General features: G+C 54.9%; 3 protein-coding genes and 1 long non-coding RNA gene across 4 annotated transcripts in view; 1 reads left to right on the forward strand and 3 right to left on the reverse strand.

Moving 5' to 3' along the window:
- Positions 1-1,370: 1,370 nt before the first annotated feature.
- Positions 1,371-27,989, reverse strand: part of TEF (TEF transcription factor, PAR bZIP family member) — a 140,806-nt gene continuing 114,187 nt past the window's right edge. Inside the window, exon 6 of the mRNA XM_082420668.1 lies at positions 1,371-1,476. Within this exon, the coding sequence (XP_082276794.1) occupies positions 1,386-1,476 (91 nt within the window). The 3' untranslated portion in view covers positions 1,371-1,385. The remainder of the gene's footprint in view (positions 1,477-27,989) is intronic.
- On the reverse strand, positions 4,451-5,199 carry LOC309641087. Its single transcript, XR_014252517.1, has 2 exons — positions 5,105-5,199; positions 4,451-4,847 (listed from the first exon to the last, which is right to left on the reverse strand). It is a non-coding gene; the product is annotated as an uncharacterized lncRNA (long non-coding RNA).
- Positions 5,325-18,348, forward strand: POLR3H (RNA polymerase III subunit H). Its single transcript, XM_082420717.1, has 7 exons — positions 5,325-5,394; positions 5,643-5,773; positions 8,251-8,347; positions 14,480-14,566; positions 15,037-15,100; positions 16,607-16,808; positions 18,091-18,348. Exons 2-7 carry the CDS (start codon positions 5,663-5,665, stop codon positions 18,142-18,144), a joined length of 615 nt encoding a protein of 204 aa, XP_082276843.1. The 5' UTR covers positions 5,325-5,394; positions 5,643-5,662; the 3' UTR covers positions 18,145-18,348.
- ACO2 (aconitase 2) overlaps positions 19,483-27,989 on the reverse strand; it is a 52,103-nt gene continuing 43,596 nt past the window's right edge. The window contains exons 9-18 of the mRNA XM_082420600.1: positions 27,299-27,404; positions 25,226-25,383; positions 24,930-25,003; positions 24,290-24,401; positions 23,270-23,392; positions 22,876-23,031; positions 21,767-21,958; positions 21,168-21,300; positions 20,545-20,666; positions 19,483-20,032 (exon numbers count right to left, since the gene is read on the reverse strand). Of these exons, the coding sequence (XP_082276726.1) occupies positions 19,895-20,032; positions 20,545-20,666; positions 21,168-21,300; positions 21,767-21,958; positions 22,876-23,031; positions 23,270-23,392; positions 24,290-24,401; positions 24,930-25,003; positions 25,226-25,383; positions 27,299-27,404 (1,314 nt within the window). The 3' untranslated portion in view covers positions 19,483-19,894. The remainder of the gene's footprint in view (positions 20,033-20,544; positions 20,667-21,167; positions 21,301-21,766; positions 21,959-22,875; positions 23,032-23,269; positions 23,393-24,289; positions 24,402-24,929; positions 25,004-25,225; positions 25,384-27,298; positions 27,405-27,989) is intronic.

Here is a 27,989-nt window from a genome sequence, read left to right on the forward strand (position 1 = left end):
GCTGGAAGACTGCAATGAACGAGACAGGTATATGCCTTGAATTTACAAAGCTCCTGTTTCATCTAGGAAGAGACTTTGCACAAGGTGCACAAGCAAATAAATGTATAATCACAAACTATGAAGACAACAAACAAGCAGGGTGAGACGAAGGAGACTAATAGGGCCAAGTCTACCTGCTGAGACAGAGGGCTGAGAAGGGGCCCCGTAAGCTGAGCCCAAGGCGTGAGAAGGAGCCAGCCTTGTCAAAAGCAGGGAAGAGTGTTTCCCAAAGAGAGAACAGCAAGGGAGAACTCCCAGAGGCAGGAAAGGACTCTGCATGTTCAAGGAACTTAAGGTCAGCAATGTGGCTGGAGCAGAGGCCACATTGTGTAGGGTTTGGGGGACCTGGCAAGAGGCCCGCTCCTCATCTGAAATGAGACAGTGTCGCTGGCAGCCTCGCAGCCTCATCCAGGGTAATGGTCAGGGCAGGCAGGAGGATAGAGGTATGGGAGGCTCTCCTGGTCTTGCCCCTAACCTGGAGCCTGCCCTTAGGTTGGTGGGTGAGGGTCTCCTGCTGTAGCTGCTAGGATCCTCTCAAGTCACTAGGAGAAGCTCTCTGTGATGGGGTGAGGGGGTCTCTGGCCCACAGCTGGCCTCCCCTGCACCCTTCCCTGAGGACCTGGGGCTGGAGCAGCCAGGCTGGCCCCCAGCTGACCTCGGTCTGGGATGGGCCGTAAGCCAGGCCTCTATCAGCCATCTGTCCACAGATGTGCGCTCCTGGACCTTGGGCCCCCAGCCTTCTCAACCCTTAGCGCTCACCTCCGCTCTCACCTTCTGAGCCAGGCTGTCCCAGACCGCCTTGGCCAGAGGAGCAGTTCTCACTCACTTGCTATCACATTATGCATGTGACCTTTCTCAACAGCAGTGCCTGAGGTGATCTGTATCTGTTTCCCCGGTTCCTGTTGGTCCCCCTCGCTGGAGCACAAGCCCCCGGAGCCTCATGCACAGCAGCCCTAACAAATATCTATTGACTTTCTATACTTTGCTTCTGGCTCAAACCAGAACAGAGAGCAATGTCCTGGGATGCTTTGTTTAGGTCCCTTCTAGAATCACCGTTCCCGGTGGTCCTTAGCTATGCCTCTGCCTCCATGGAGGGCGTTTTTTTTTTAACATATTTATTTATTTTTTTTAACATATTTATTTATTTATTTTTTAATAAATTTATTTATTTATTTATTTATTGTTGGCTGAATTGGGTCTTCGTTGCTGCACGCGGGCTGTCTCTAGTTGCAGAGAGCAGGGGCTACTCTTTGTTGCGGTGTGCAGGCTTCTCATTGCAGTGGCTTCTCTTGTTGCAGAGCATGGGCTCTAGGCGCGCGGGCTTCAGTAGTTGTGGCTCGCGGGCTCTAGAGCGCAGGCTCAGTAGTTGTAGTGCACGGGCTTAGTTGCTCCGTGGCATGTGGGATCTTCCTGGACCAGGGCTCGAACCTGTGTCCCCTGCATTGGCAAGCGGATTCTTAACCACTGCGCCACCAGGGAAGCCCAAGAACAAAGTCCTTTTTGAAGATGGGAAGTCGGATAGGAGCAGATTTGCGGGGGAGAGACGACCAGGAGCGCCATTTTGGCCCAGGTTAAGCTTGAGTTGCCAAATGGGCATGTGAGCAGGTAGGTTTGTAGACTGCGCAAGAGAGCCCACCAGTTTAGAGGTGGGTAGAGGAACCTGGGAGGTGGGAAGAGGGTCCGGGTGTGTGAAGGAGGAGGGAGTGATCAGCTGGGATCAACGCTGCCCTTGAGGACTGAGAATTACCACTGGATTTGCCAAAGTGGAGGCCATTGTTGACCTTGAAAAAACAGCTTGGGTTGAGAGGTAGGGCCAAAAACCTGACGGGAGCAGGTTGAAGAGAGGACAAGAAGAGAGGATTTGGAAACAGCAAATGCAGATGACTCCTTCAAGGGGTTTTGCTGGTTAAAGGGAGCAGAAAATGGGGCTGTAGCTGGAGGGAAAGGGGGCCGAGAGGGGTTTTTTTTAAGAAGTGAAAAAAATCTTACTTGCTTTTTTTTTTTTTTTAAAGTTTTTTTCTTTTTTTAATTATTTATTTATTTATTTATTTATTTATTTATTTATTTTTGGCTGTGTTGGGTCTTCGTTTCTGTGCGAGGGCTTCCTCTAGCTGCCGCAAGTGGGGGCCACTCTTCATCGCGGTGCGCGGGCCTCACTATCGTGGCCTTTCGTTGCGGAGCACAGGCTCCAGACGCTCAGGCTCAGTAGTTGTGGCTCACGGGCCTAGTTGCTCTGCGGCATGTGGGATCTTCCCAGACCAGGGCTCGAACCCGTGTTCCCTGCATTAGCAGACAGATTCTCAACCACTGCGCCACCAGGGAAGCCCTACTTGCTTTTTTAAATTTGAATTTTATTCAGTTTTGAATTTGAATAGGTAATATGTTCCTGTGATCCCAAACATCAAAGATTCTGAAGGGCATTTGAAAAAAAAAATCTCCTTCCTACCGCTGTCACTCTCCCACACCCCTCAGGCATTCAGTTCCTTGCCCTGGAGACAGCCAGCGTAATTAGTCCCAGAGCACACACTCGTGCACGCGTGCACACACACACAGTATTATTTTTCTCCTTTGTATATGAATAGTAACATCCCATATAGACCGCTCTGTGCCTTGCATTTTTTAACAATATATTCTGAATATCATTCTATCTCAAGACAGAGAGCATTCGCATCCTTTCTTATGGCTTTGCATTATTTCCCTCTATGGTACACCGTGTATATTTTTTCATCCAGTCTTCCACTGATGGACAATCATTTGAGATGGGTTCTATCGTTACCTCCATTTTACAGAGAGGCAAGGAGGCGCTGAGAGGTTCACCGGCTCCACCATTGCTAGCTAGTGTGCTGCGGCGTGGGAACTCCATGCCCTTAACCACCACTGCTCTCTCCTCCTCCTACTGGATTAGTTTCCAACCCTATTTCTCCTTCACTCCTACACTCTTAGCAATTGTTTTGCTATCGTTTTGTTCATTCAAATAGCACATATTTACAAGCACTGACCTTGTGCCATGCACAGGGCTAGGCCCTGAGGATGCGGAGGGACAGGACAGAGAGAAGTCCTCTGCTGTCGAGGAGCTTGCAGACTAAGTCTTTGTGTGTTTTTGTAAGCTATCTCAAAGCTTCTGTGGAAGGACGCAGAGAATTAATAAGGAAGCCTGGTCCTTGTTTTAACTAATGAGGAAAGCAGTCATGCCAACAAATCACTGTTGCAATCCTGAGAGCTGAATACCATAAAAAAAGTCTGGGAACTCTGCAATTCTGGCCTCATCCCCTGAGCCTGGCCCTCCTCCAGTTTCCCATCTCAGTGAAAGGCCTTAGGCGTTGGCTCCTCCCACTTCCGTCCACAGGTCCTCCACCCTATCTCTGAGAGCACCGCCTGAAGACCTCTGGACTCGGCCCAACTTTGCTCTCCATGACTACCAGCTTGCTTGGGCCTTCTCTTTCAGGGGCCACCCAGTAATTTCCTACCTGGTATTCTTGTCTCCACACCAGCCCCTTCCCATCCACTGTCCCTCCAGCTGATGTGTCACTATGTCATTTCCCCGTTCTGACCTAGAAGGTGCTGCCCTTGGGCTAATGTGGTGGCGGCATAGCCCAGTGGTTAGGATGATCATGGGCTCTGGAGCCTGAATCCCAGCTCCGCTACTTATTAACTGTGTGACCTTGAACGACCCACTTAACCCCTCTTTGCCTTAGGTGAGGCAAAATGAGATGAGATAAATGATAATGAGATAAATTAGATAACAGTGGTAATAGCTCCTACCTTATACAGCTGTCGTGAGGATTAAAAGTTAATGGATATTATAATAATAAGGCCCTTGTGACCTGGACCCTGTCTAGGTCTCCAGTCTCACCAGTTTTCATCTCCCCTATAAACTTTTGGATCCCTGAGAGAGCATCAAATCCTCCGGCCCCGCCCTCCCTCTCTTCCCTGCAACCCCTCTGAGCTGAAGCTGGGCCTGGGAACCAGTTCTTCTTCCCCACTGGATCTCTAACAGCTATAACATAGTGTGTTGGATGAATGAATGAGAAAGGTATTGCATTTGGGTTCCAATGGATGAGTAGGAGTTTTTCAGGTAAAGAAGTGTTCAAGGTTGGGCTATATAAAAGGGCTTGCTCCATCGTTCGGGCTGGAAACTCCCAGTGCCAGGAGGACAGAAGGGAGGTGAGGCTGGAGGGGAAGGCTGGGTTTAGTCCAGAATTTATGTGTGGACAAAAGATATTCATGAAGGGAAGGCTTTTGTGACCGTGTGGGGGTCAGTTGCAGGAAGGACTTGAGGGCAGGAGCTGGGATGTGTGGTGGCTAAGCTCCAGAGCAGCAATGAAAAGGCCTCAGGGCAGTAGCTGTGGGAATGGAACGAAGAAGGAAAATTTGAGAGATATTTGAGAGGAAGAAATAATGATCTCCTAAACACTTTTTAAAATTTTATTTATTTATTTATTTATTTTTGGCTGCATTGGGTCTTCGTTGCTGCGTGTGGGCTTTCTCTAGTTGCGGAGAGCCGGGGCTACTCTTCGTTGTGGTGCACGGGCTTCTCATTGCGGCGGCTTCTCTTGTTGCGGAGCACGGGCTCTAGGCGCGCGGGCTTCAGTAGTTGTGGCACGCGGGCTCCAGAGTGCAGGCTCAGTAGTTGTGGCACACGGGCTTAGTTGCTCCGCGGCATGTGGACAAGGGCTCGAACCTGTGTGCCGTGCTTTGGCAGGTGGATTCTTAACCACTGCGCCACCAGGGAAGTCCCGTCACTGAGGTTTTTGCTTTGTTTTGTTTGTCCCAATATATTATCACTTTTCAGTTGAGATGTAATCTGCCTACAATTAAATGCAAAGATCTTAAGTGTTGAGCTGGATGGGTTTTGACAATTATATACAAATATATACAATTATATACATCTCTGTAACCAGTCGCTAAAAGAAGATACAGAACATTTCTATCATCCGAGAAAGGTCCCACCAGTCAATTCTCTCCGTTTCCAGAGTACTGTAGGGTCTAAGCGTATTGTGTTTGCTTTTGATCACTCTGGCTGCAGCGCACAGGACGGCCCGAGGCCAGCAAGGAGAGTACTTACCGGCTGGGCGAGAGATGACTGGATTGCACCGAGGTCGCCTAGCAACCTGAGAGCGTTGTCCGAGGGTTGACAGCTGCGCCTGCGGCAGGGAAGGCCCCACCCCACCCCACCCCACCCAGGCCCCGCCCCCGCCCCGCGCCGCCCCGCCCCGCCCCGCGCATGAGCCGGTAGGCAGCTCCGCCCCGCGTCGGGGGGCGGGCCGAGGATTCTTATTGGTCGGTCCTCCGGAAGCTACCGGATTCGGAATCTCGCCCAAAGTCTTGCCGGCGCCGGCTGCGTGTGGGTTTGCGGTGCGTGGCGCTTGGCGAGGGCTGTGTGTGGTTGGCCGCGCACCCCTCCCGCTCGACCCCGAGACCCTGCGGCTGAGCCTCATTTTCCTCTCTTTGTAGTAGCGGAGCACGCCCCGCACGGGGCACCCCTACGGTGCAGCCCCATTGCTGGCCTGGGGGCGGGTCGCAGCTATTGGGACGGGACGGAGCGGGCTCGGGGATCCCCACCCCCCCAGGCCCCGGTGCGTGACTGGCCCACCCGTTCCCAGAGCCCCCCTCGCAGGCCGGGATGTTCGTCCTGGTGGAGATGGTAGACACCGTGCGGATCCCCCCGTGGCAGTTTGAGAGGAAGCTCAACGACTCCATTGCCGAGGAGTTGAACAAGAAGTTGGCCAACAAGGTACTGGGCCCACGGGGTCGCGGGCAGGCCTTGGCACGGGAGGGCCTAGCACTGCCTACCCGCCCGCTGCCGGCCTGGCCATGCCGAGCCTTGGAGTTGGGCAAATAGCTTAACGCCTCAGAATTCGGTTTCTAAGCCTGTGCATGGGATGGGGGTAATCCTTAACCCACTAGGATGTTGGCAGGAATCAAAAGAAAAACTGGGTTTGAAAAAGGCCTTGTAACTGGGAATTGCTGGCGTCCCCACTTCCAAATTACTTTGCAATCTAGGGCGAGTCCTTTACCCCCTCTGGGCCTCAGTTTCCATTTGTAAAATGGAAATAATAATTGCTGTCCAACCATGCATTGCTTCTGTGAAGATGGATGGTAGTTTAGCTGTAAGGAGGTGTATCCATTCATTCCTGCAAAAAAATGTTTGTGCACCTTTTATGTGCCAGGCTAGCATGCCTTAGTGCTGGGTCCTCAGAGGCCTTCCCATGGCCTTTTCTGAAGCAGCCCTGCCTCTGCAGTTATTCTGTGCCATATCACTCTTTCCTTCTTAGCACTTAACCACTCTTTTCTTATTTGTTTACTTGGTTACTGTTTTTCTCTTTCCCTCTCCATGAGGGCAAGTGACTGTTGTCTTCTTCCCCACGGTAGCTCCCATATTTAGCCAGAGTCTGGCACAGAGTAGATGTTCCATAATTGTTTATTAAATGAATAAAACAGACAAGTTTCTGCTCTGTAGTGTGGTGGGGAAAGCTGATATGGATGAGAGACTCCCACAGTTGAGTGTGTGATGAGAAGTTGAGGTAAATGTTATGAGAACAGGTGTTCACAAGCCGGTGGAATGAAGGAACTTCACCTACAATGAGGGAGACAAGAGGGTTTGCTAGGGAGGTGGTGCTTGAGCTGAGATCTGGTGGTGAGGAAGAACTAACATAGGGGATTTGTTTTTTTTGAGGGGGGAGGTTCTGGGCAGAGAGTAGAGCTGTGCAGGAAGCAGAAACAGCATGTGCAAAGGCCCTGTGGCAGGAGGGAATATTGCACCTATCATGGCATGGAGGGGCTGGTGTGGCCTGGGCAGACGGAGAGAGGAGAGGTCAGGCTGGAAAGTGGTGGGAGCCAGGTCATACAGGGCCTGCAGGACTTCATCGAATAATGGTCTTCATCTGTATAACAGCTGGAGGTGGTAGGCTGAGAAGGAGAGAGCCAGAGGAAGATTGGCTGGCTGTAGGCAGGAGGCAGGTCCCTTCCATAGAGGCTGAAATCACAGAAGGTGGAGTGTACAGACCTGGGGAGTTGTTGTTGGTGGAGAGAACTCATGGAGTCCTTAGTGGATGGTGTCTGATTACTTTGTGAGGTAAAGGGAGAAGGGGCCTCTAAAGGACAAAGAGAAAAGGTGTGAAAATTACAAGAAGGGAATGTAGTCCTTTTGTGATGCAGGTCCTTCTCTGACCTGTTCAGACAAGTATTTCTTTTTTTTTTTTGGCCACGCTGCGAGGGTTGCAGGATTTTAGTTCCCTGACCAGGGATCGAACCCGGGCCCTCAGCAGTGAAAGAGCTGGACTGCCAGGGAATTCCCAGACAAGTATTTCTGTATTTGAATCGTTGAGTCATTTGAGAGGAGGCCACACAGAAGAGGTCCAAGGTCCAGCCAAGGGTACACATCTCCTTGTGCTTCCAAAGCCAGCCGACTCTGCCTCATTGCCCTGAGGTCTGGCCAGGACTCTGAATTCTCTGAGCTTCTTGCAAATCCTTGAACAGTCCTGCAAGGTCTCTAATTGGGAGGTGATGACGCTGGTGTCAGATAAACAGACACCAAGCGGCTAGTCCTTTGCAGCTCATGGAGTGGAGATGGGTCATGGGATGTCCTCTGCCTGTTCTCTGCCCAGTTTCAGGGCCTCCCATGTGTCACTCTGCCAGCCTCAGTCCCTGTGGCCACGTCTGTGTGTCCGAGACTTTGTGAGCAGAACAGCAATTAGCTGTGGTCTGACACTTTAAACTGTGAGCTCTAGTATGGAACTGGGGCCTTTGAAAGTGTAGGTTTAACCAGGGGTTCCCCACCACTGATGCTTATTAGTAATGATAGTGATCCTTGATTGGTGATTGTTATTTCTAGCAGGTGAGCCGGCTACTGAGCTAGGTGCTTCGCAGCTGTTCTCTTGATTTAACAACCCCACAGCCTGGTATGTCCATTTTTGCAGATGGGGAAACTGAGGCTCAGAGAAGTGACCTTGGAGGTCACACAGGGAGTGGTGGAGCTGGCATTGTAACCTGCATCTGTCATGTCACCAAAGACCTTGTTCCTTCCAGAGCTCAGCATCCTCCCCGAGTTCCTTTCCTCAGGCAGTGCCCCAATGCATTTCCAGCTGTAAAACGGGGATAATCATACCTGCCCGGTGGGAGGGCGTGGGGGGGGCGGGGGGTGGATCTCAGGAGAGACTGCGCAGGGAGCTGGGCCTCGAGGTCACTGGCTGTGTACACGGATGCCCACAGGTCGTGTACAACGTGGGACTCTGCATCTGTCTGTTTGACATCACCAAGCTGGAGGACGCCTATGTGTTCCCGGGGGACGGCGCATCACACACCAAAGGTGGGTGCCCTCCTTCTGGGCATTCGGTTTCTTGGGGCTCAGTTTTCTGTAGGGGGAGTCCTGGTCAGGGTGTTGGGAGACCTGGGGCCTAGTCCTGACTCTGCCAGGAATTTACTGGGTGATCATGGGCAGAATCTTCCCCTTTCTGGGCCTCGGTTTCCTGTCTATAAGAAGGGGAGGTAGACAAGGTGATTCTCAAGGCTTCTCCAGCTCTGAGATTGTGGCTCTGTGTCTGTGTCCCCTTTGGTCTTGTGTGTTATATGAGCCCTGCTCTGCCTGGCTCTCAGGCTGCTCAGGTAGGGGGGGTGGACAGATAGTGGAAGACAATTGGAGTAGGCATTGCTAGCTTAAAAGTGGGGAGAGCGGAGGGGAGCGCAGCTGCCTCTCTTGGGGAGGTGGCTGGTGGGGGGTGGGAGACTTTGAGGGACACCAAGACATAATGGTTAAAAGTATGGCCTCTAGGTTTAAATCCCAACTCTGCTACTTATTTGCTGTGTCTCCTGAGCGGAACATGTAACTTCTCTGTGCCTCTGTTTCCTCTTCAGTAAAATGCAGTTAACAGACTTTATTTTTTTATTTTTTAACAGTAGACTTTATTGTTGTGAGAATTACTAAGTTAATATGTGCAAAGCTCTCAGGACAGGACCTTGGCACAGAGCGAGTGCTTGACGGCTCATCGATTTGAATTGTTTCTCCGATTCTGTGGGTCAGCTCGGTGGTGGTCTTCTGGGCTGGCTTGGCCAGGGCTGGATGGTATAGAGTGGTCTCGTGTGTCTGGTGGTTGGCAGACTGGTTGGATGGGGGGCTTCGGCTGGGTTTCACATCTCTGCTCGGTGTGGTGTCCTCTTTCAGTAGGTAGACTGGGCACCAAAGCACAGGTGCTTTTCAGGCCTCTGCTTATATCCCATTGGCCAGAGCAGGTCACATGGCCGAGGCCAGAGTCAAGGGATGGAGAAGGGCTTCCTCTGGATGGGAGGCGCTGAGGTCACATTGGCAAGGGATGTGCACCCCGGATGGGAGGGAGGAGTAGAGGGCGGGTCACCTTGAGGAGAGGGCTCAGGGAGGAAGCCGGGTGTTCTTCTCTCCCTTGCCTGGACAAACCAGATCAGAAGCAGAGGGCAGGGGCGCCACTGAGGTGGTTCGGGGCTAGTCAGGGTGTAGGCATGCCTCTCGCCGTACGCTGGGCGCTCGCCCGCCTGCCCCAGACCCTCTGAGTCAGAATCTCTGGGGAGGGGCCTGCAGGGATTCTCACACGAGGCCGCGTTTCAGGAGCCCTGCCCCGGCCCGTACTGGGGGGGTCAGCCTCGGCACAGAGATGTCCGAGCTTTCCAGAATGTGCCGTGAGGCTGCCTGGTGTGTATGTCCAGGAATCCAGAGACTTAATTAGTTCTCACGGATGCCGTCGAGCTCTGGAGAGCTGCGTGTGGGGACCAGGACGGTTTCGTTAGCAGGAAGACCAGCGGGTGATGTGGACACAGGGCCATGAGGGCTCTGAGGCCAGTCTCTGTCGTGGGACAGGGGCCTTGCTGTCCAGGAGACAAGCAGTCAGGGGGCCAGAACTTCAAGAAAAACTCAGAGAAAAAAGTTAAATATGAGGAAATTCTGTCCATTCATTTGGTTGTGTCTGCTGCTTGGTGTAGGACTTCACTGCTGGTTTTCTTATCCACCCCGCTTCACCCTGGGTCTCCTGCGTTCTTGGGAACGAGGTACAGGAGTAGAGCCCAGGGTTAGGCCTGTCACACAGACCCGGAGTTGAACCCTGGCTCTGGCCCCCCTGCGTGGGGACCTCAGGCCGGTGACTACCTTCCTCAGCCACACTTTCCTCGTCTGTAAAATGGGGTTAACACTCGCGGCTACAAGGCCCCTCAGGGCCCATCGAGCATCGCGCAGGGCGAGTCGTTGGTCTGTGGTGGGGATCGGTGGCCAGGCTTCGAGGCTGAGCACGAGCCCAGGCCCCTCCTCCCGCCACTGCCTCGCCAGGGCTGTGGCCAAGGGTGTGCCGAGCGGGGCTCCGCACCGGGCCTCTGCCTTCGCTTAGAGGATTATTCATTTGCCAGTTGCCTTCTACTTCTTTCTATTTCTCCTTCTACCCAGGCCAGATTACTTTACCTGTCTCTCTGAGACTCACTTCTGGAAAAATGGTGTAATGATAATAGTACCCGCCTCACACAGCCCTTGCGAGGAATAAACGAGAAAAACCACGGGAGGCCTTTGGTCCGGTGCCTGGCACATAGCAGGCGCTCACGACATGTTAGCCTTTGTGACTGGTAACACTGGCCCCAACTGGCCAGCCTTATCCCTTGTCACTTAGGGTACCTTTCCTTGGCACCAGCCCTGTGTTCTCCATGCCCGCCAGGCTGGCTGGACCTGCCTCCTGCCCCCGCCTCTGGCTGAACTGGGGCCCCGCTCTGGGCTCTGGAGCAGCCTGTTTTTGTGCCCACCATTTGCTTTGCTCTTTTCCCTTGTTTTTTAAGTTGTGATAAAACACATATAACATAAAATTTACCATTTTTAGTGTATAGTTCGGTGGCATTCAGTGCATTTACATTGTTGTGTGGCCATCACCACCATCCATCTCCAGAACTTTATTGTCTTCTTTTTTTTAAAACTTAATATTTTTTAAAATTTTATTTTATTTATTTATTTTTTATTTATTTATTTTTGGCTGCGTTGGGTCTTCGTTGCTGCGTGCGGGCTTCCTCTAGCTGCGGTGAGCAGGGGCTACTCTTTGTTGCCGTGTGCGGGCTTTTCATTGCAGTGGCTTCTCTTGTTGTGGATCATGGGCTCTAGGCGCGTGGGCTTCAGTAGTTGTGGCACGTGGGCTCTAAAGCACAGGCTCAGTAGCTGCAGCACACAGGCTCAGTAGTTGTGGCTTGCGGGCTCTAGAGCGCAGGCTCAGTAGCTGTGGTGCACGGGCTTAGTTGCTCCGCGGCATGTGGGATCTTCCCGGACCAGGACTCGAACCCGTATGCCCTACACTGGCAGGCAGATTCTTAACCACTGTGCCACCAGGGAAGTCCCTTTGTTGTCTTCTGAAACTGAATCTCTGTCTCCACTAAACAACAGTTCCCCATCCCCCACCCCCCAGCCCCTGTCCACCACCATTCTACTTTCTGTCTCTATGAATTTGACTACTCCACGAACCTCATGTGAGTGGAATCATGGTATTTGTCCTTTGCTGAAACTCACCATATCCTGAGGCAGCCCTACTTATCCTGGGACAAGGTTTCCTCGAGCCTACAGCTAAGAACGGGTCTTCCTCTTCTTACTGGTCCTTCAGACCCATCCTTTTTGACTTTCCAGTCTTCCCACCTGCAGGCTAAACATCCCTAGAACTTCAGATGGGGGTCTTGGGAGGTGGCCCGCAACATAGCACCATCCCAGCTGACCCTCCAGCTGGTCTGTGGCCTCCTATTTTTTTTTTTTAATAAATTTTTTTTTAATTTAATTAATTTATTTATATTTTTTTATTTTTGGCTGTGTTGAGTCTTCGTTTCTGTGCGAGGGCTTTCTCTAGTTGCGGCAAGCGGGGGCCACTCTTCATCGCGGCGCGTGGGCCTCTCACTGTCGCGGCCTCTCTTGTTGCGGAGCACAAGCTCCAGACACACAGGCTCAGTAGTTGTGGCTCACGGGCCTAGTTGCTCTGCGGCATGTGGAATCTTCCCAGACCAGGGCTCGAACCCGTGTCCCCTGCATTGGCAGGCAGATTCTCAACCGCTGCGCCACCAGGGAAGCCCTATTTTATTTTACTTATTAATTTTTTTGGCCATGTGGCATGTGGGATCTTAGTTCCCCGGCCAGAGATCGAACGTGTGCCCCCTGCAGTGGAAGCACGGAGTCTTAACCACTGGACTGCCAGGGAAGTTCCTTCCTTTTTGTTTTTTAATTGAGATATAATTCACATACTATGAAATTCACCCTTTTAAAGCATACAGTACAGTGGCTTTTAGTATATTCACCAGGCTGTGTGACTATCACCACTGTCTAATTCCAGAACATTTTCATCACCCCCAGAAGAAACACCATACTCATTAGCAGTTACTCCCCGCTCCGCCAGCCCCTGACAACCATTAATCTACTTTCTGTCTCTGGATTTGCCTATTCTGGATGTTTCATATGAATAGAATCATAAAATACGTGGCCTTTTGTGATTGGCTTATTTCATGTAGCATAATATCCTCAAGGTTCTTCCAAGTTGTTGCATGTGTCAGTACTTTGTTCCTTTCTGAGGCTGAATAATCTTCCATTGTATGTATATATCACATTTTGTTTATACATTCATCTGTTGTCAGACACCTGGGTGGCTCACCATTTGCTTCTGGATGTAATTGTTCCAGCCTTGAGCTCCCTGGGCACAGGATCATGTGTCGTCCTGCCCCTGCAAGCCCAGTGCCCAAATCGGGCCTGGCACAGACCTGGCAGAGGCTCCATGGGGATTTATTAAAATGAACTGACGTTGGGTCATACAGGGGACAGGATTTTTCCATACTGTGCGTAAGTGACATCTGCCCTCATCTGCTCTCTCCGAGGTCAGCATGCGGCTCTCCCATCTTGAGAAGGCTCAGACGGCTTGTGTTTGTCTCCTCCCAGGGAGGGAGGGGGCACCAGCTGCCTCCTCTCCTTTTCCCACGCTTTCCTGCCTGGTGGAGCCATGGGGAAGCAGCCTGGTGGGGCGCTGGGGGCCAGGTGGACCCTGCTGTCCTTGGGGTGAGGCTGCCAGACCAGGCAGCTGAGGGCACTGGTAGCAGAAGCCTGTTTGGGGATTAAACCTTTCCGAGGAAGGCAGATGCAACCCAGTGGTCCTGTCTCATGGTTCAGAAAGACTTGGGGTCTCCCCTTGGCAGAACAGCTGTGTGACTGTGAGCAGGTAACTCAGCCTCTCTGAGCCACTTGCTCATGCTCACACCGGGGAAGCATGACATCTGACACAGGTGGATTGTGATGGGCACTGGGCGACTGCCAGGGGGCAGCCTTATGGTTATTTACTAGCCCTGGCGGAATTCAGGCCCTAGACACCACCTTTGGGGCTCGGTGGACACCCCCTTTGGGGCGCTCAGCAAGGGGCAGCAGTGATGGAGTGACGGCTTCTGCCAGGCTGTGGAGTCAGAGTCTGTGATGTGGGCACAGACCTTACCTGACACTTTTCTTGGGGTCAGGTGAGTAGGGACCACGTAGGACAGGACCTGAGAGCCCACAGAGGCATTTTTGCTGGTTTATCGGCTCCTCCCCCACCCCCGATTCCAGAGCATTTTTAGCATCCTGTTCCAGGTCAGAGCTATGCCTGGGGCAGACTTTGCCAATCAGCGAGAGATGGGGGAACTTGTTTCCAAACCTGGTTCTCTTTGCCAGTTGCTTCGCCCTTGTTAGAATTTAAAGGAGAGAGCCTGGGCTTCCCTGGTGGCACAGTGGTTATGAATCCGCCTGCCAACGCAGGGGACACGGGTTCGAGCCCTGGTCCGGGAAGATCCCACGTGCCGCGGAGCAACTAAGCCCATGCGCCACAACTACTGAGCCTGTGCTCTAGAGCCCACAAGCCACAACTACTGAGCCCACGAGCCACAACTGTTGAAGCCCGCACTCCACAACAAGAGAAGCCACCACAGTGAGAAGCCTGCACACCGCAATGAAGAGTAGCCCCCGCTCACCGCAACTGGAGAAAGCCCGCGAGCAGCAACGAGAACCCAACGCAGCCAAAAATAAAAATAAACAAATTTTTTAAAAAAAGAAAAAAAAGAACAGCAGCCCGGTAATTGTAAAAATAAATAAATAAGTAAAGGAGAGAGCCTGGAGGAAGGCTGGAATTGACTTTGGAGTCATTGCTGGCCCAGAATCTGAGCTCAGGTGTGACTGATGGATTTGGGAACTGAGCCTCAGTTCCAGGGCCAGTGCTGCCGGCCTCTTACGGGGGCCAAGTTGTGGCCTCGCCGGGGACGGGACTGAGGGTCCCTCCGGCTTAGCTAACAGGTCTAGGCCCACGGACGCCTGGCGTGGGCTGCTGTGTGGCTTCCTGGTGCCGCCACGGGGTCAGCATGCCAGTGAGTGAGTGTGGACACTGGAAAGCACGGGCCACCCCAGTTGGAGCAGCCCTTCCTCGTGGCCTGCTCATCACCGACGCGCTTTCTTCATTTCCAGTTCACTTTCGCTATGTGGTGTTCCATCCGTTCCTGGACGAGATTCTGATTGGAAAGATCAAAGGCTGCAGCCCGGAGGGAGTGCACGGTAATGTTGGCCCTGAGTCCTCGCATGAGACCCGGGAGCACGCTGGGGGCAGATGGCGGAGCTAGCCCTCCTCCCTTTAGCTTCTGTGCTGGGCCGCGTGGTCAGGGGAGGGGTCACATAGGGAAAGAGAACCTTCCTGAGCTGTCCGAGCAGCTTGTGCGCAAGGGGGATACTCAGCCCCCCATGCTGTAACTGTGAGGACCTCGGCCAGCTGGGGGCCTTCACTGGGAGGCCGTGAGTCAGGACCTCAGGGCAGGCGCTGGAGCTGGCAGAGGTGACTCGGGGCCCTCGGCATCCGCCGGTCCCTGTTGTGCAGTGTCCACCTCGGGTTTGGGTGGCTGCTCAGGCTGTGGCAGAGGCGTGGGGCTCCGGGGTGGGGACGGGGCCCAGGGTTCCATGGGCAGCACAGGGTAAGGGCTTGCTTATCCATTCTGAGCCCCGTCTCATGCTGTCACCTGCGTGTCTTCCAGTCTCTCTAGGGTTCTTCGATGATATTCTCATTCCTCCAGAGTCGCTGCAGCAGCCGGCCAAGTTGTATCCTCCCAAGGTTAGAGTGGGTCATGGAGGAGCTCGGGCCTCTCCAAAGGAAGGTCCTCACTCTTCGAGGTGGCCTTGGGTCCTGTGACCTGATGCTGCTGGCCTCTGCCCACCCCTCCAGCTTGCATTTTGCTCTAGAAGCACTGACCTGCCTGTGCTTCTCACACTGACCGTGGCGTCGGCACTCCTGCGCCTCCATCTGGCCTGTCAGGCCTGGTTCCAGCTGACTTCGCTTAGGTTGTCCCTCCAGGAGTCATCTCAAAGGTCACCTCCCTCTAGAGGCCCGCCTGACTGGCCCACCTCCCCCCCTCAGCTAACATTTGAGGGCTTGGCTCTGTGGGCCCTAGGCTGGTTGAAGATTCCCTTTGCTGGCTCCCCCATTGTCCCTGTCCCGGCCCTTGCCTGCTGCACTGGGGTTGCTGTTTCTGTGGCTGCTCGCCGAGACCGCTCACCAGGAGGGACCCCATCTTGTCCCGACTGTACCCGCAATGCCCAGCATGGGACCTGGCGCAGAGGGGCAGGACCCATCTGTGGGGCTGCCACTAGAGGGCAGCATGTCTCTTCGGTGTGGGCTCTGCTGATTGGAGGGGGGCCATCCAGCAGAGCCGGCAGTAGGGAGCCAGGGTGTGTGTGTGTGTGTGTGTGTGTGTGTGTGTGTGTGTGTGTGTGTGTGTGTGTGTGTGTGTGTGTGTGTGTGTGTGTGTGTGTGTGTGTGTGTGTGTGTGTGTGTGTGTGTGTGCGTGCGTGCGCAGGGCAGGGGGCAGGGTCTGTGTGTGGCTCTGGAACTTGTCAGAAAACCTGGCCCAGGCTGGCCTGTCCCTCAGCCTGGTGACCTCCCATCCTGTCGTGTCCTCTTGGAAACTGGGCAAGTCCTTGGGCTGCCTGCTGTCAAGAGTGTCCTGAGGCACGGAGAGGGATGTGGAATTGCACTATGCGGAGAACACTGGCCAGCTTCAGCGAGCACTCGGGCCGACCCGAGGGTCCTGTGGAAAGCACTTTCCACGTGTGCTGTTTTATTGCCTCCCCACCGCAGCCCTGGGGCGCAGGCCTTACTGTAATCTGTTTTACAGATGGGGACCCTGAGGCACTGAGAGCTTGGGCCTGGCCCCTGGTGGGTGGTGGAGCTGAGGTTTGCACTTGGCAGTCTGCCTCTGAGAGGACACACGGGCAGAGTCAGACCCCAGGCGCCGAGGGGCTGTGGTCATTCCATGTTGAGGCGGAGCTCGTGCTGTGCTCTGGAGCCTCCTTCCTGCTCTGATGTCCCATGGTGCCTGCCCGGGGTCCGTGTTCCCAGCCTGGGTCCTGGTGCCCAGGAGATCCAGCCACTCACTGGGCCGGCCCGACCTTGCCTCTCGCACACGGCGCTGGGCCTGCTTTTCCTGTGACTTCCCAAAGCATCTCAGCCTGGGATTGGATTTTCCTGGGGTGTGCCGTGGGAGGACCCCCCAACACTCGGGACTCCCCTGTGGCCTGGTTTTTGCCTTGACCCTGCGCCCTGCCCAGTGACGAGGCGGAGCAGGTGTGGGTGTGGGAGTACGAGACGGAGGAAGGAGCGCACGACCTGTACATGGACACCGGCGAGGAGATCCGCTTCCGGGTGGTGGACGAGAGCTTTGTGGACACGTCCCCCACCGGGCCCAGCTCGGCCGATGCCGCCTCTTCCAGCGAGGAGCTGCCAAAGAAGGAGGCTCCGTACACGCTTGTGGTGAGCTGTCCTGATGAGACTGCGGGGAACCGCGGGGCGGGAGGACCCAGCAGGTCAGGGTGCAGGTCCCTGTTGTGGGGTCTTGGGCGGTCCCTTCTCCCTGGGGAGCCCCATTTCTGCAGGCCAGGGCAGCGGTAATTCTTTTTTTTTTCCTTATAAATTTATTTATTTATTTATTGGCTGCGTCGGGTCTTTGTTGCTGTGCGCGGGCTTTCTCTAGTTGCAGCGAGCGGGGGCTACTCTTGGTTGTGGTGTGGTGGCTTCTCCTGTTGCAGAGCATGGGCTCTAGGCACGCGGGCTTCAGTAGTTGTGGTACACGGGCTCAGTAGTTGTGGCTTGTGGGCTCTAGAACGCAGGCTCAGTAGTTGTGGCGCCCGGGCTTAGTTGCTCCGCGGCATGTGGGATCTTCCCGGACCAGGGCTCGAACCCGTGTTCCCTGCATTGGCAGGCGGATTCTTAACCACTGCGCCTCCAGGGAAGCCCAGGGCAGCGGTAATTCTTGCAGCGAGGTCGTAAAGCTGCCATGGCTGCTGGGGAGGGCGGGGGAGTCAGACCCCTGCCCACGAGAGGGATGACACCAGCAGCACAACAAGGCTGTGGGTCAAGGGGCTGAGAGAGGAAGAAACCAAGGGAGGGGTGGTGACCCCCAGGGCTGCTCCCACTACAAACCCACACGGCCTGAGGTGACAGGGAAGCTGCGACCTGCCAGATCTGACTTGGGTCCCTTCTGTCTTTTACCCTCATGAAGCCAGACAGTGAGCGACACATGACAAAAGTGGGATTTCAGGGGCCTGCTGGTAGGGTTTTCTGGTATAACGTGGGCCCCAGGTTGTTCACTTTTAGGGCAGCTGTGTCTTTGTCAGGATTGTGGGTGGCCCAAGGCTTCCCCTCTGCGTGTGTTTGGAGGCTGGGGCTCAAGGTTACTAGGCCTTTCTGGCAGAACTAGACCACGAGTGGCTCCGAAGCCAGGCCCAGGACTGGTCTGCTGGTGCCTGTGTGGGCCAGGCCTGGGGGCGAGGGGTGAGGGGCTGTACCCTCGGTAAACCAGCACTTTCCTTACACGCCTCAGGAGAGGCTCGGGCAGGAGAGGGGAGTCTGGACCAGCTGGGAGTACTGGTGCAGCTCCTGGATGTCCCCAGAGCCTCCTGGCTGGGGTGTGCCCCACCCTCCCTTTGGCCTGTGCTGGGCACCTAAAAGGAAGGGCCTCCTTTGCCTCCTGTCCAGGTTGGCTCCAGCTCCAAAGGTAGATGAAACATGCCTGTTCTCTCTCTACCCCTGGCAGGGCTCCATCAGTGAGCCGGGACTGGGCCTTCTCTCCTGGTGGACCAGCAGCTAGCACTGGGGCTGTACGCTGGACCCTGCCCAGCCCTCAGGAAGGTGGTTCTGCAGACGCCGAGGAGCAGCCGGTGCCCTGCCAGGTTGTCCCCTCCCCTCCTCCTCCCAGACCTACCCCGCTAAGTCCCACCGTCCACATGGACTTCGCCTGTCAGTGACAACAAAGATATTTAATAAATGATGGCCGCATCGGTTGGGAGAGCCACCCTTGTCTCAGTGTTCTAAGGTTACCGAGTTGCCACAGCTGGGACAGTTCCTCACCCCAGATCACTTCTGGAGATGACTCAATGGCAGGACTTGGGGTTTGAGAGATCCAGGCTGCCTCAGGCTATGCTCTGAGCCAGCTGAGCTTGGTGGCTCCATAAAGTAACACAGAGAGCAAGAGGCTGGCCTGGGGCAGCTGCCAGTTGCTGATCAGAGTCTGACCTTTAAGGGAAAAACCATCTTCTTCCCACCAGCACGTGGAAGGTGGGGTGGCCTGGACTCAGCGGACCAGCTCCGCCGGCCACGTGGCTGCTGTGGATCTTGCTGGCCCAAAGGGCTGAGAGCTGCTGACCTGCTGTTGCTATTCCCCCACCAGCAGCACAGCAGGAAGCCTCGGGCCAGCAGTCACTTTCCAACCTCGGCCACGCCAGGAACAAACACCCTGGGGGTCTGTCTGCTTGTGATGCGAGATCCTGGCACCAGGGCAAGCACCCCATCATCATTTACTCAGCAGAATGGCTTTGCCAGAGTCCTTGTGTCCCTTCACTCATTTCTGCCAGGAATTTTTGCCGGGACCAGGACATCGTTTTGTAGCACCCACCCGACGCCATGTTTCTGTCAGGCAAGTCTTGTCCTGATGAAGGAATCTCCGTGGAGCCTGCCTCCTGCCCTGGCCTTTCTGCTCACGTGGACACAGGGCCGTGGAGGCATGGGTAGTGCCAGTGGACGGTGCTCCAGGGAGAGGAGCAGCTGCAGAGCAGTGCCTGCGGCCGCCCTGTACTAAAAAATAGGGAGCAGTACACGTATGGACTAGCTGTGACCTTGGACATGGTGGTCTGTCTGTAAAACAGACACTCTCTGGGCATTTGAAAGGCAACTTGATGCCCAGGGGAAGTGGGGGCTGCATCTTGGGCCAACCCCACCCCGCCCCGGCCCATCGGGGAAACTACATTGGGGAATGTCTGGGCGTGGGGAGGGGAGGCTGCAGGCAGAAGCGGGGCGGGAAGGAAAGTGGGAAGTCTAGTGACGGGTCTGGCTGTGGCGTGGTTGTCAGCGCCCACTGACTCTGGCTGTGAAGGACCCCCCGCCCCACAGGCTGGAGTTGGTAACAGCACAGACACCACCACTCACAAAGGAACACTCACTCAATCCGGATTCTTATTTTCCTTAGAAGAGCAAAAGGATCTTTCAAACCCTTCAGCCACCAGTGAAATGATCATGCAGGAGAAAAACTTTAGATGGGCGTCTGTCAGTCATTAAAAATAAATACAGTTGCACAAAGCTGCTCAAGATGTGAATCAAACTAAAAACAGGAAGGTGGGGGGTTGATACGTTCGTTGTTTTAAGAACCTCCCCACCCCCACCTGTGGGTCACTCCATGGGCGGAGGGAAGAGAGGGCAGGAGGCCTGGCCGCACCATCTCGGTGGTAAGCGAAGCCACAGCTGGATCGGATCAGATCCGGTTCTGGTGACGCAAAACTGCACTCGTGACACCGGAGCTGGGTCCGAGGAGCAGGACGGGCGGGCGCTGGTGGCAGAGCAGGGCCTTACTTCTGCTGCAGCTCCTTCATTCTGTTCAGAGCACTGCCGGCGCGGAACCACTCGATCTGGGTCTCGTTGAAGGTGTGGTTCAGGAGGATGGTCTCCTGGGTCCCATTGGGGTGCTTGATGATGCATTTCAGGGGCTGTGAGGAGGAGGAGGAGGAGGGAGGCAGGTGTGGGTGGACTGGCTCTTGGGAACATGGCCCTCGGTTCTGGTAGAGGGTCAGGAGAGTGGGCCACTGCTCTGGGGCCTTGGGGCCAGCAAGGTGAACCAAATCCTACGCCAGGTCTGGGCCTCGGTGGCCATGGTAAGACCTAGATGGCTTAACTCCTGGGGCCAAGAGGGTCCTGCCGGGCGTGGGCTGTTGGCCTCTGAGTGCCAAGCCTGGGCTAGTGAGTGGACAGTAGGAGGGCCTGAGCTGGCTCTACCCTCATCTCTGGAAAGGCATTTCCTTCCCTCTCTAGGGGGGGGGTCACCTGGATAATTTAGGGGCCCTTCTAAGAAGCTGGAACAGAGGTTCATGGGAGGAGGTGCAGGTGGGGCCAGGTGTAGAAGGAGGGAACCAAGGTGGCTGCCCCCTCCATTCCCCTCCCCTCTTAGGAGGGCCCTGGGGGAAACGCGCTGGCTGGTCCCCCTCCTTCCCTGGTCCCCTACCTTGCCAGGGGCAAAGTCCTTCAGGCCCTGGATGGTCAGCTTGTCCACAGGGTGAATCTTGTTGTAGTCGGCTGGGTCAGCGAAGGTGAGGGGCAGCAGACCCTGCTTCTTCAGGTTGGTTTCTAGAAGGCAGAGGGCACACTCAGTCCATACGCGGCAGGTTCCTTTTGTGAGGAACCTCACCAACCAAGTCTAGTTAAGGCTCTGGGAGAGACACCCCTAGTCCTGCCACATGGGGACAAACCTGGGGCATCGACTACGAGGACCAAGTTGGCTGCACTCCCAGTGACGTGGGGCCCTATGCAAGTGTGCTTTGGTGCCTGTGTTTCCTGAGGCCTCTGACAATCAGAGACAATCCTTTGACCACGTGCCCTGGATTTCAACTGCTACAAGTTTGGAAGCAAGACCAGTACATGCTGGAGATGGGAAGCTGTGGGTGTTAGAATCCACACAAATCTGAAGGGGCAAAGGCTGGAGGCTGGTGATGGTGGAAAAACGAGCTGCCGACATGCCCTAGGAACGAGGCACGTGGCTCCAGGCCCCACTGGGCCACTGGCAGGTTGGGTGACCTTGGGCTGCCAGCGAGGGGAGGTGGATGGGGCTGGGATGGGGCTCCAGCTCACCGTGGATCCTGGCGAAGCTCTTGGTGATGATGGCCCGGCCCCCGAGGTGACGAGGCTCCAGTGCCGCGTGCTCCCGGCTCGAGCCCTCGCCGTAGTTCTCATCTCCGATCACCACCCACTGGATGCCATGTGCCTGTCAGGAAAGTAAGGAGCGAGTTTATGAGGGACAGGAGGGCACTGGCCCACCTCCTGCACAGTCATTGGGCTTCCTAAGGCTTACAGGTCAAGGAGCTAGAGAGTCCCCTCCTCACCTGCTCCCCAAGGACAGGTGAAGTTAAGAGGTGAATCCAGCCCAAACCAGGCCCTGGGAAGACATGTGATGAGACACGGGCCCTGGCTGTCCGCGGTGGGCCTGGGAAGGTGCGACCCCCGCCCCAATCAGTGCTCAGCCTGGAGGCAGGCGTGAGTGGGGGGCACAGTGTTGGGGAGAGCCCAGGGCAGTGGGGGTGACAGACATGGGACTGCCTCCGTGGCACTGGGACACTATTCGACTACAGAGCTACTGGTATGGACTCCCCCTGTCCCTGAACCACCCATCCGCCCCACGCAGCCACCAGGAGGTGCCAGAGGACCCCCATCCCTACCCCCAACCAACCCACCTTGTAGCAGCGGGCGGTGTCAGGGACGGGACCAAACTCCTGGGTGACGGCATTGCGCACGGAGTTGGCCTTGCCATTTTCGATGTTGACGGCACCGATGAGCAGATTATTGGAGATGTTGTCCAGGTGCCCACGGAACTTGAGCCAGGGGCCGGCAGCCGAGATGTGGTCAGTGGTACACTTCCCTTTGACCTGGGGTGGGTGAGCAGAGAGAACAGAGGTCGTGGCAGGGCCTCTGAGTGGCGGATGAAGGGAGAGGCCCTCTAGAGGCAGGCAGTGGGACCCGGGGATGGGGACACGAGAAGGATGTCAGGCTGTGACACAGGGTCTACAGTTTTGGCGTCACCACTCTGGCCAAGAGGGCTCAGGCAAGGCTGTCACCCACCCCTCAGAGGGGGTAAAGGAGGCTGGACACGGAGGACACGTATGTCTGCTCACTCGCCCTTTAGACCTAGGCCCCCAGGTAGGAGATGCCCAGGCTGGAAGACCAGCTACAGATCTCATGCCAGACACAGAGAGGAGCCTAGGGATGTGTCTGGGTTCTGGCTAGTGACTGATCAGTTTCATCTACCACATGGGCCTAATATTGGCTGTGACACTGCCTGAAGACCCACCCCATAGTTAACAGCATAATGCACGTGTGACATGGGTCTGAGGCCTCTGGCTGTACCACAAGAGCTTGTCTGCTCAGCTCCCAAACACAGGCCATACCCCCTGATGCTCAACTGTGGGAACAGAGGAAATGACATCTTCCGGAGCTTGTCTGGTCAAGCCAGACGTGTGGAGACCTGGCTGTGCAGGGTCACATGTGCCCATCTTGCCCTCCCTGTGCTGCATTCACTACCCACACCCACTGGAGGTGGCCCTCACCAGCTGGAGCAGGATTGCTGAGGGCCTCAGACAGCAGCTGGCCAGACCCAGTTCTGCCCGGCACGGGGCAGTGGAAGAGGGGACACAGATGCCCTCACTCCTCTGCAGCCAAACCTCCCTTCCTGCCCCCACCCTAATCTTGACCGTGTCCTCCACCAGGGTCCATGGGAGAATGCGTGGTTTCACGGCCCTTCCTACCAATCAAGGGAGGGTGCCCTCCCTGTCCCCACGCCGCTGACCTTGATGAGGATTTGCAGGTCCTCCAGGTCTTTGCCGTCCCACTTGTCAAAAGGCTCCAGGAGCTGCAGACGCTGGCTGGTGGGGCTCACGTCCACCCGCTGCCCGCTGCTGTCCTTGGGGGGGTGCTGGTAGGTGTCCTGTCCGGGATCGAAATCCTGCAGCAGGGGACAGGGCGCGTTAGGTGTCAGCCCCTCAGCCCCCGTTCGGAAAGGCTCTCACGGAAGGCAAGCTCCCTCGAGCGCCAAGCCGCTCTCTCCCAGTGAACACGGCCGCTTCACTCTCACAAACAGTGAGTGTCCCTCCTGGGCAGGAAGTGTCTCAGCCGCACAGCGGCCCTGAGGCCCAGGCCGGGGCGGGCGTGCAGGACAGGTGGCAGTGGAGGTGCCTGCTCACCGCTCGGGGAAGCTCATCTGCGTCTGGAGCCTCCAGCTTGAACTTCTTGCCATCCTTGCCCGTCAAGAAGTCAGTATCTGGGTTGAACTTGAGGGTGCCAGCAATGGCCAGGGCTGTGACAATCTGAAATGGAGGCGGCCAGTTTGTCAGTTAGCACCAAATTCCACTCCCGTTCCTCCACCTCAGCAGAGACCAAAACTGAGATGGAGCCCAGGAAATTTCCAGATTCTCCACAGACCACTCTTCCCTTCAGAGGCAGAAGCTGCAGGAATCTCCCTGGGACCAGGGCCGTTGGGCCCGCAGGGGACTCATGAACCCAAGGGTAATCTGGCCTCTACCACCCCCACTGGGGCCTGACCTCAGAGCCCCCTCGGCCAGGGTCAGCGCTGGACCCAGAGAGGCCGGAAATGCGGCTGCAATGAAAATGTTCCTTAATGGGCATTGAAAACATGGAAAGGGCCATTTCTTCACAAAAGTATTTCTGGAACACTCATTTAAAAAACCAAGTTACGAAAGACTGGCCAAGTGCGGACAACCACTAAGTGCCTGGAGCACGCGGCTCAGTGGCCGTTCATCGTGACAGCGCGGCCTCCCTCCCGGCTCAGAGACAGTGCGAGCACCTCCTGCGCGGCTCTGGGGCCGCCCACAGGACCCTGGGGCACAGAGCAGGGGAGTGACAGGTCAAGCCCACGTGGCTGGGTGGAGGTAGGGCTGCCTTCTGTCCCCGGTGGTGATTCTAAAGCTCCTGCTCGCGATCGCGACTGTGCTACATGAGACCTCAGACTCCTGGGACTGAGGGGAGCCAGGCAGGGGGCAGCAAGGGAGCTTGATGCCTGGGGCCGGCAACGTTTGTGGCTCTTGGTTTCTGCCCTGACAGTCCCTTGCCCTGCGATGCCAAGCCTCCCTCAGCAGCCCTGCGGGGTCAGACGGCCTTCCCCAGTGCCCCTACTCCCCTGACTGGCCAGCAGCAGGGCCCTGAGAGGCCATCCCAGGTTAGGGCCGGGCCTGGCAAAGTCTCACCTCAGGGGATGTGACGAAGGCATGGGTCTCGGGGTTCGCATCATTGCGGCCCGTGAAGTTCCTGTTGTAGGAGGTGACGATGGTGTTCTTCTCCCCCTTCTTGATGTCCTTTCTGCCAGGTCAGAGGGGACAAAGTTAGGGATGTCTGGCCTTGTCACCTGGCCCATCCTGCCTAGCTCATGGCAGAGGAGGGGGAACTGGAAAGACCCTGAAAGGGTCACCTCCTCCCAGAACTCACACACACAGAGCAAGAGGGAACCTCAGGCATCACTGAGGTTTGCTTGAGACCACACGTAAGACAGAGGCCAGACCAAGGCCAGAGTTTCCTGACCCGGGCACTGCTTCCTTTCAAGAGGCTGCATCAGAGGTCACCACTGTGTGCGTGACGATGAGGCCCCCCTGGCTTCTTCCTGCCACCGCAGGCCCCGTCCAGGTGGCCACTCAGTGCTGCTGGGGGCTCTTCCTCTTTACTTCCAGCCCAACTTTCCAGTCCTTCCTGGAAAAGTCTTCTAATGTGCAACAGCCCCAAAGCTAGAGGCCTTGGGCTAAGAGTTTTCACTTCAGTGACATCTCCCCTCAACCTCTGGGGCTCTGCACCCCAGGACATAAAGGGCCATCCTATCAAAATCGTGCTTCTCACCTGTCCCACTGGCCAATGCAGGGACCACAGGCATTGGCCAGGACGATGCCACCCACGTCCCTCAGGATCTGTGCCTGCAGCAGGGACAGAGGACAGGGAGTTGTCAGGGGCAGGCTGGCAGCTGATGGGAAAGGGTAGTTCAGCAGCCTGAGGGATGAAGAGCTGATGGGAACCCTGGGGCAGACCCTGGGACCTGTACCAGCCCCTGCCTGCAAGGCTGCGGTTTGTTCTGCCCTGAAGCCACATTACTCAGCAGTGGGGTGGGGGAGCCAGGGGCGGGATGCGTGGGCACTCACGTAGCCGTCCCGCTCAATGGTGGCACGGATCTGCTCAGAGCCTGGAGTGATGGTGAACTGGGACTTGCACTTGAGTCCATGAGCCAGCGCCTGCTTGGCCACAGCAGCTGAGCGCCCCATGTCCTCGTAGCTGGAGTTGGTACAGCTGCCGATCAGACCTGGTGCATCATGGGTGGTGAGGCCGGGAGTCAGGAGGAGAGAGTGACCAGAGCTCTCCACCTGACCGCAAACTATCCAGGTCTGGTCAAGAGTTCACCAACTCTGCTTCCAACAGAGACATGTTGGAAGCAAACTACCTAGCTGTCTAAGAGTAAAGGATAAGCTCCTCTTGACCCAGCCATTTAAGGGAAGAAGATGTGGCCAGTGAACACGACACTGAACACGCGTGGAAGCAGTACGAGCCACTCTCACAGTAATACAGTCTGCATGTGTATGCACGTCAGCAGGCCCACACTGAAACACTTACATGACTGCTGCTGGGGGAGGGCCTATAGGCCAATTTTCTTCTCTTGTACTTTGTAGTATTCTCTGGCTTTCTAGTTGGTTTATAATCAGAGGAAAAAGAATTCTTTTTAAAAAGTCTATCATAGTGGGCTTCCTTAGTAGCACAGTGGTTAAGAATCCGCCTGCCAATGCAGGGGACACGGGTTCGAACCCTGGTCCGGGAAGATTCCATATGCCGCGAAGCAACTAAGCCCATGCGCCACAACTACTGAGCCTTTGCTCTAGAGCCCGTGAGCCACAACTACTGAAGCCCACATACCACAACTACTAAGGCCTGCGTGCCTAGAGCCCGTGCTCTGCAATAAGAGAAGCCACTGCAATGAGAAGCCCACGCACCGCAACGAAGAGTAGCTCCTGCTCGCCGCAACTAGAGAAAGCCCACACGCAGCAACAAAGACCCAATACAGTCAAATAAGTAAATTAATTAAATAAATAAATTAGAAAAAAGAAAGTCTATCACAGTTATTCAAGAAGTCAATAAAGACTGGATGACATCACACTGTCTACAGACAGAGACAGTCTCTCTCACCAGCTCAGCAATTTATTTTCTAATTTTAAGCTACCAAAGATTTGTTTTTATTTACTTCAACTCATAAGGCTGAACACACTGTACAGCACTTCATGCCAGGCACCATCGAAAGCTCTTGCCACACATTAACTCATCCCACTTCCCAGCAATTTTAACGGGTAAGTACAGTAGCACCCTCGTTTTACACCTGGGGAACCGAGGCACAGGAGGTGAAGTGATTTGCTCACAGTCACCCAGCTGTGAAGTGGCAGAGTCAGATTCATACCCAGGCCACCTGGGTTCATGTGCTTCACAGCCACACTAAACTGTGACAACAGTGATACCATGCCAGTGTGTCCGTATATGTGAAGCATGTAAAGTAAAATCAGTCGTCATGGTTGGTAAGAGGAAGTGTTTGTAAAACAGAAAATTACACACATCAGTATGTGCATGTACACAGAAATACAGTATTCCTGTCAAAGAGCTTTTAGAGCTGGTTCTGGCTGAGGGTGGAGATTAGGGGTGTTTTAAAATTCTTATTTGTCAATATTCTCTACACTGATATATATTTCTTTTCTTTTTTTTTTTGAAGATTTTCTTTTTTTCTATTTTTTTTTTTTTTAGGTTCCATATATATGTGTTAGCATACGGTATTTGTTTTTCTCTTTCTGACTTACTTCACTCTGTATGACAGACTCTATGAAGATTTTCTTCATGTGGACCATTTTTGAAGTCTTTACTGAATTTGTTACAATATTGCTTCTGTTTTATGTTTTGGGTTTTTTTGGCCGCGAGACTTGTGGGATCTTAGCTCCCCAACCAGGGATCGAACCCGCACCCTCTGCACTGGAAGGTGAAGTCTTAACCACTGGACCACCAGGAAATCCCTCTATTTCTTTTATACCAAGAAAAAGTAATTTCTTTAAAAAGCCATAAGAAAAAAAACAACTACTTCAGAAAGTGCCTGGTCCATTCAGGAAGGGCCCCGCGGTAAGCACAGGCGACAGCCCACAGCCCTGGGTGGACCGCTGGCCCTGAGGCGGGGGGCGGGGGTGGCTCACCTACTCGGATGTCCAGGGGCCACCCCTCCTTCTCTGCCACACTGCCCACTTCTGCCACAGGGTGAGCCAGGTCAGGGGTGAAGGGCCCATTGATGTGCGGCTTCAGCTGAGGAAGAAAAGGCACGGGGAGGGAACCCAGCTTGGCGCGTGGACAGCCTTTCTTCAGAGGCGGCCTCGCTCCCGCTCACCAAGTTACGGTGGGCCTGGGAGGCCAACTACTGTTCTCACGGCTCAAACCTCAACCCAGGAAACGCCCGAGCAACAGGCACCATACGTGCCCCAGCTCCTGAGATCTCTCCAACCCCGCAAGGCTCGTCATCTCCAGCCTGCAGACGGCAGAGCGCCTGCCTTGCCCAAGGTCACATAGCTCGGCGACAGCAGAGGCATGGGATGAATCAAGGCTGCCAGCTTCCTAAGCCCGTTACCTCCCATACTACAGTGCTTCTGGAATTTTAAGGCCAGATGCTTTACATGTGACGATACTTATCAATCAACGTGAAGCACTTAACGAAGTGCCTGGCACATAGTAAGCACTCAATAAATGTCAGCAACTGTTATTACATGGATTAGCTCATTCAGTTCCCATGACTGCCTCGGGTTTCACACACCATGAAGTGAGGCCCACAGTGCTTGAGCAACTTGCCCAAGGTCACAGGCTTAAGCGGCAGAGTCAAGATGTGAACTCATACAG

Source organism: Balaenoptera physalus (assembly GCF_965194825.1).
Source record: "Balaenoptera physalus genome assembly, chromosome: 13".
NCBI classification, from domain to species: Eukaryota; Metazoa; Chordata; class Mammalia; order Artiodactyla; family Balaenopteridae; genus Balaenoptera; species Balaenoptera physalus.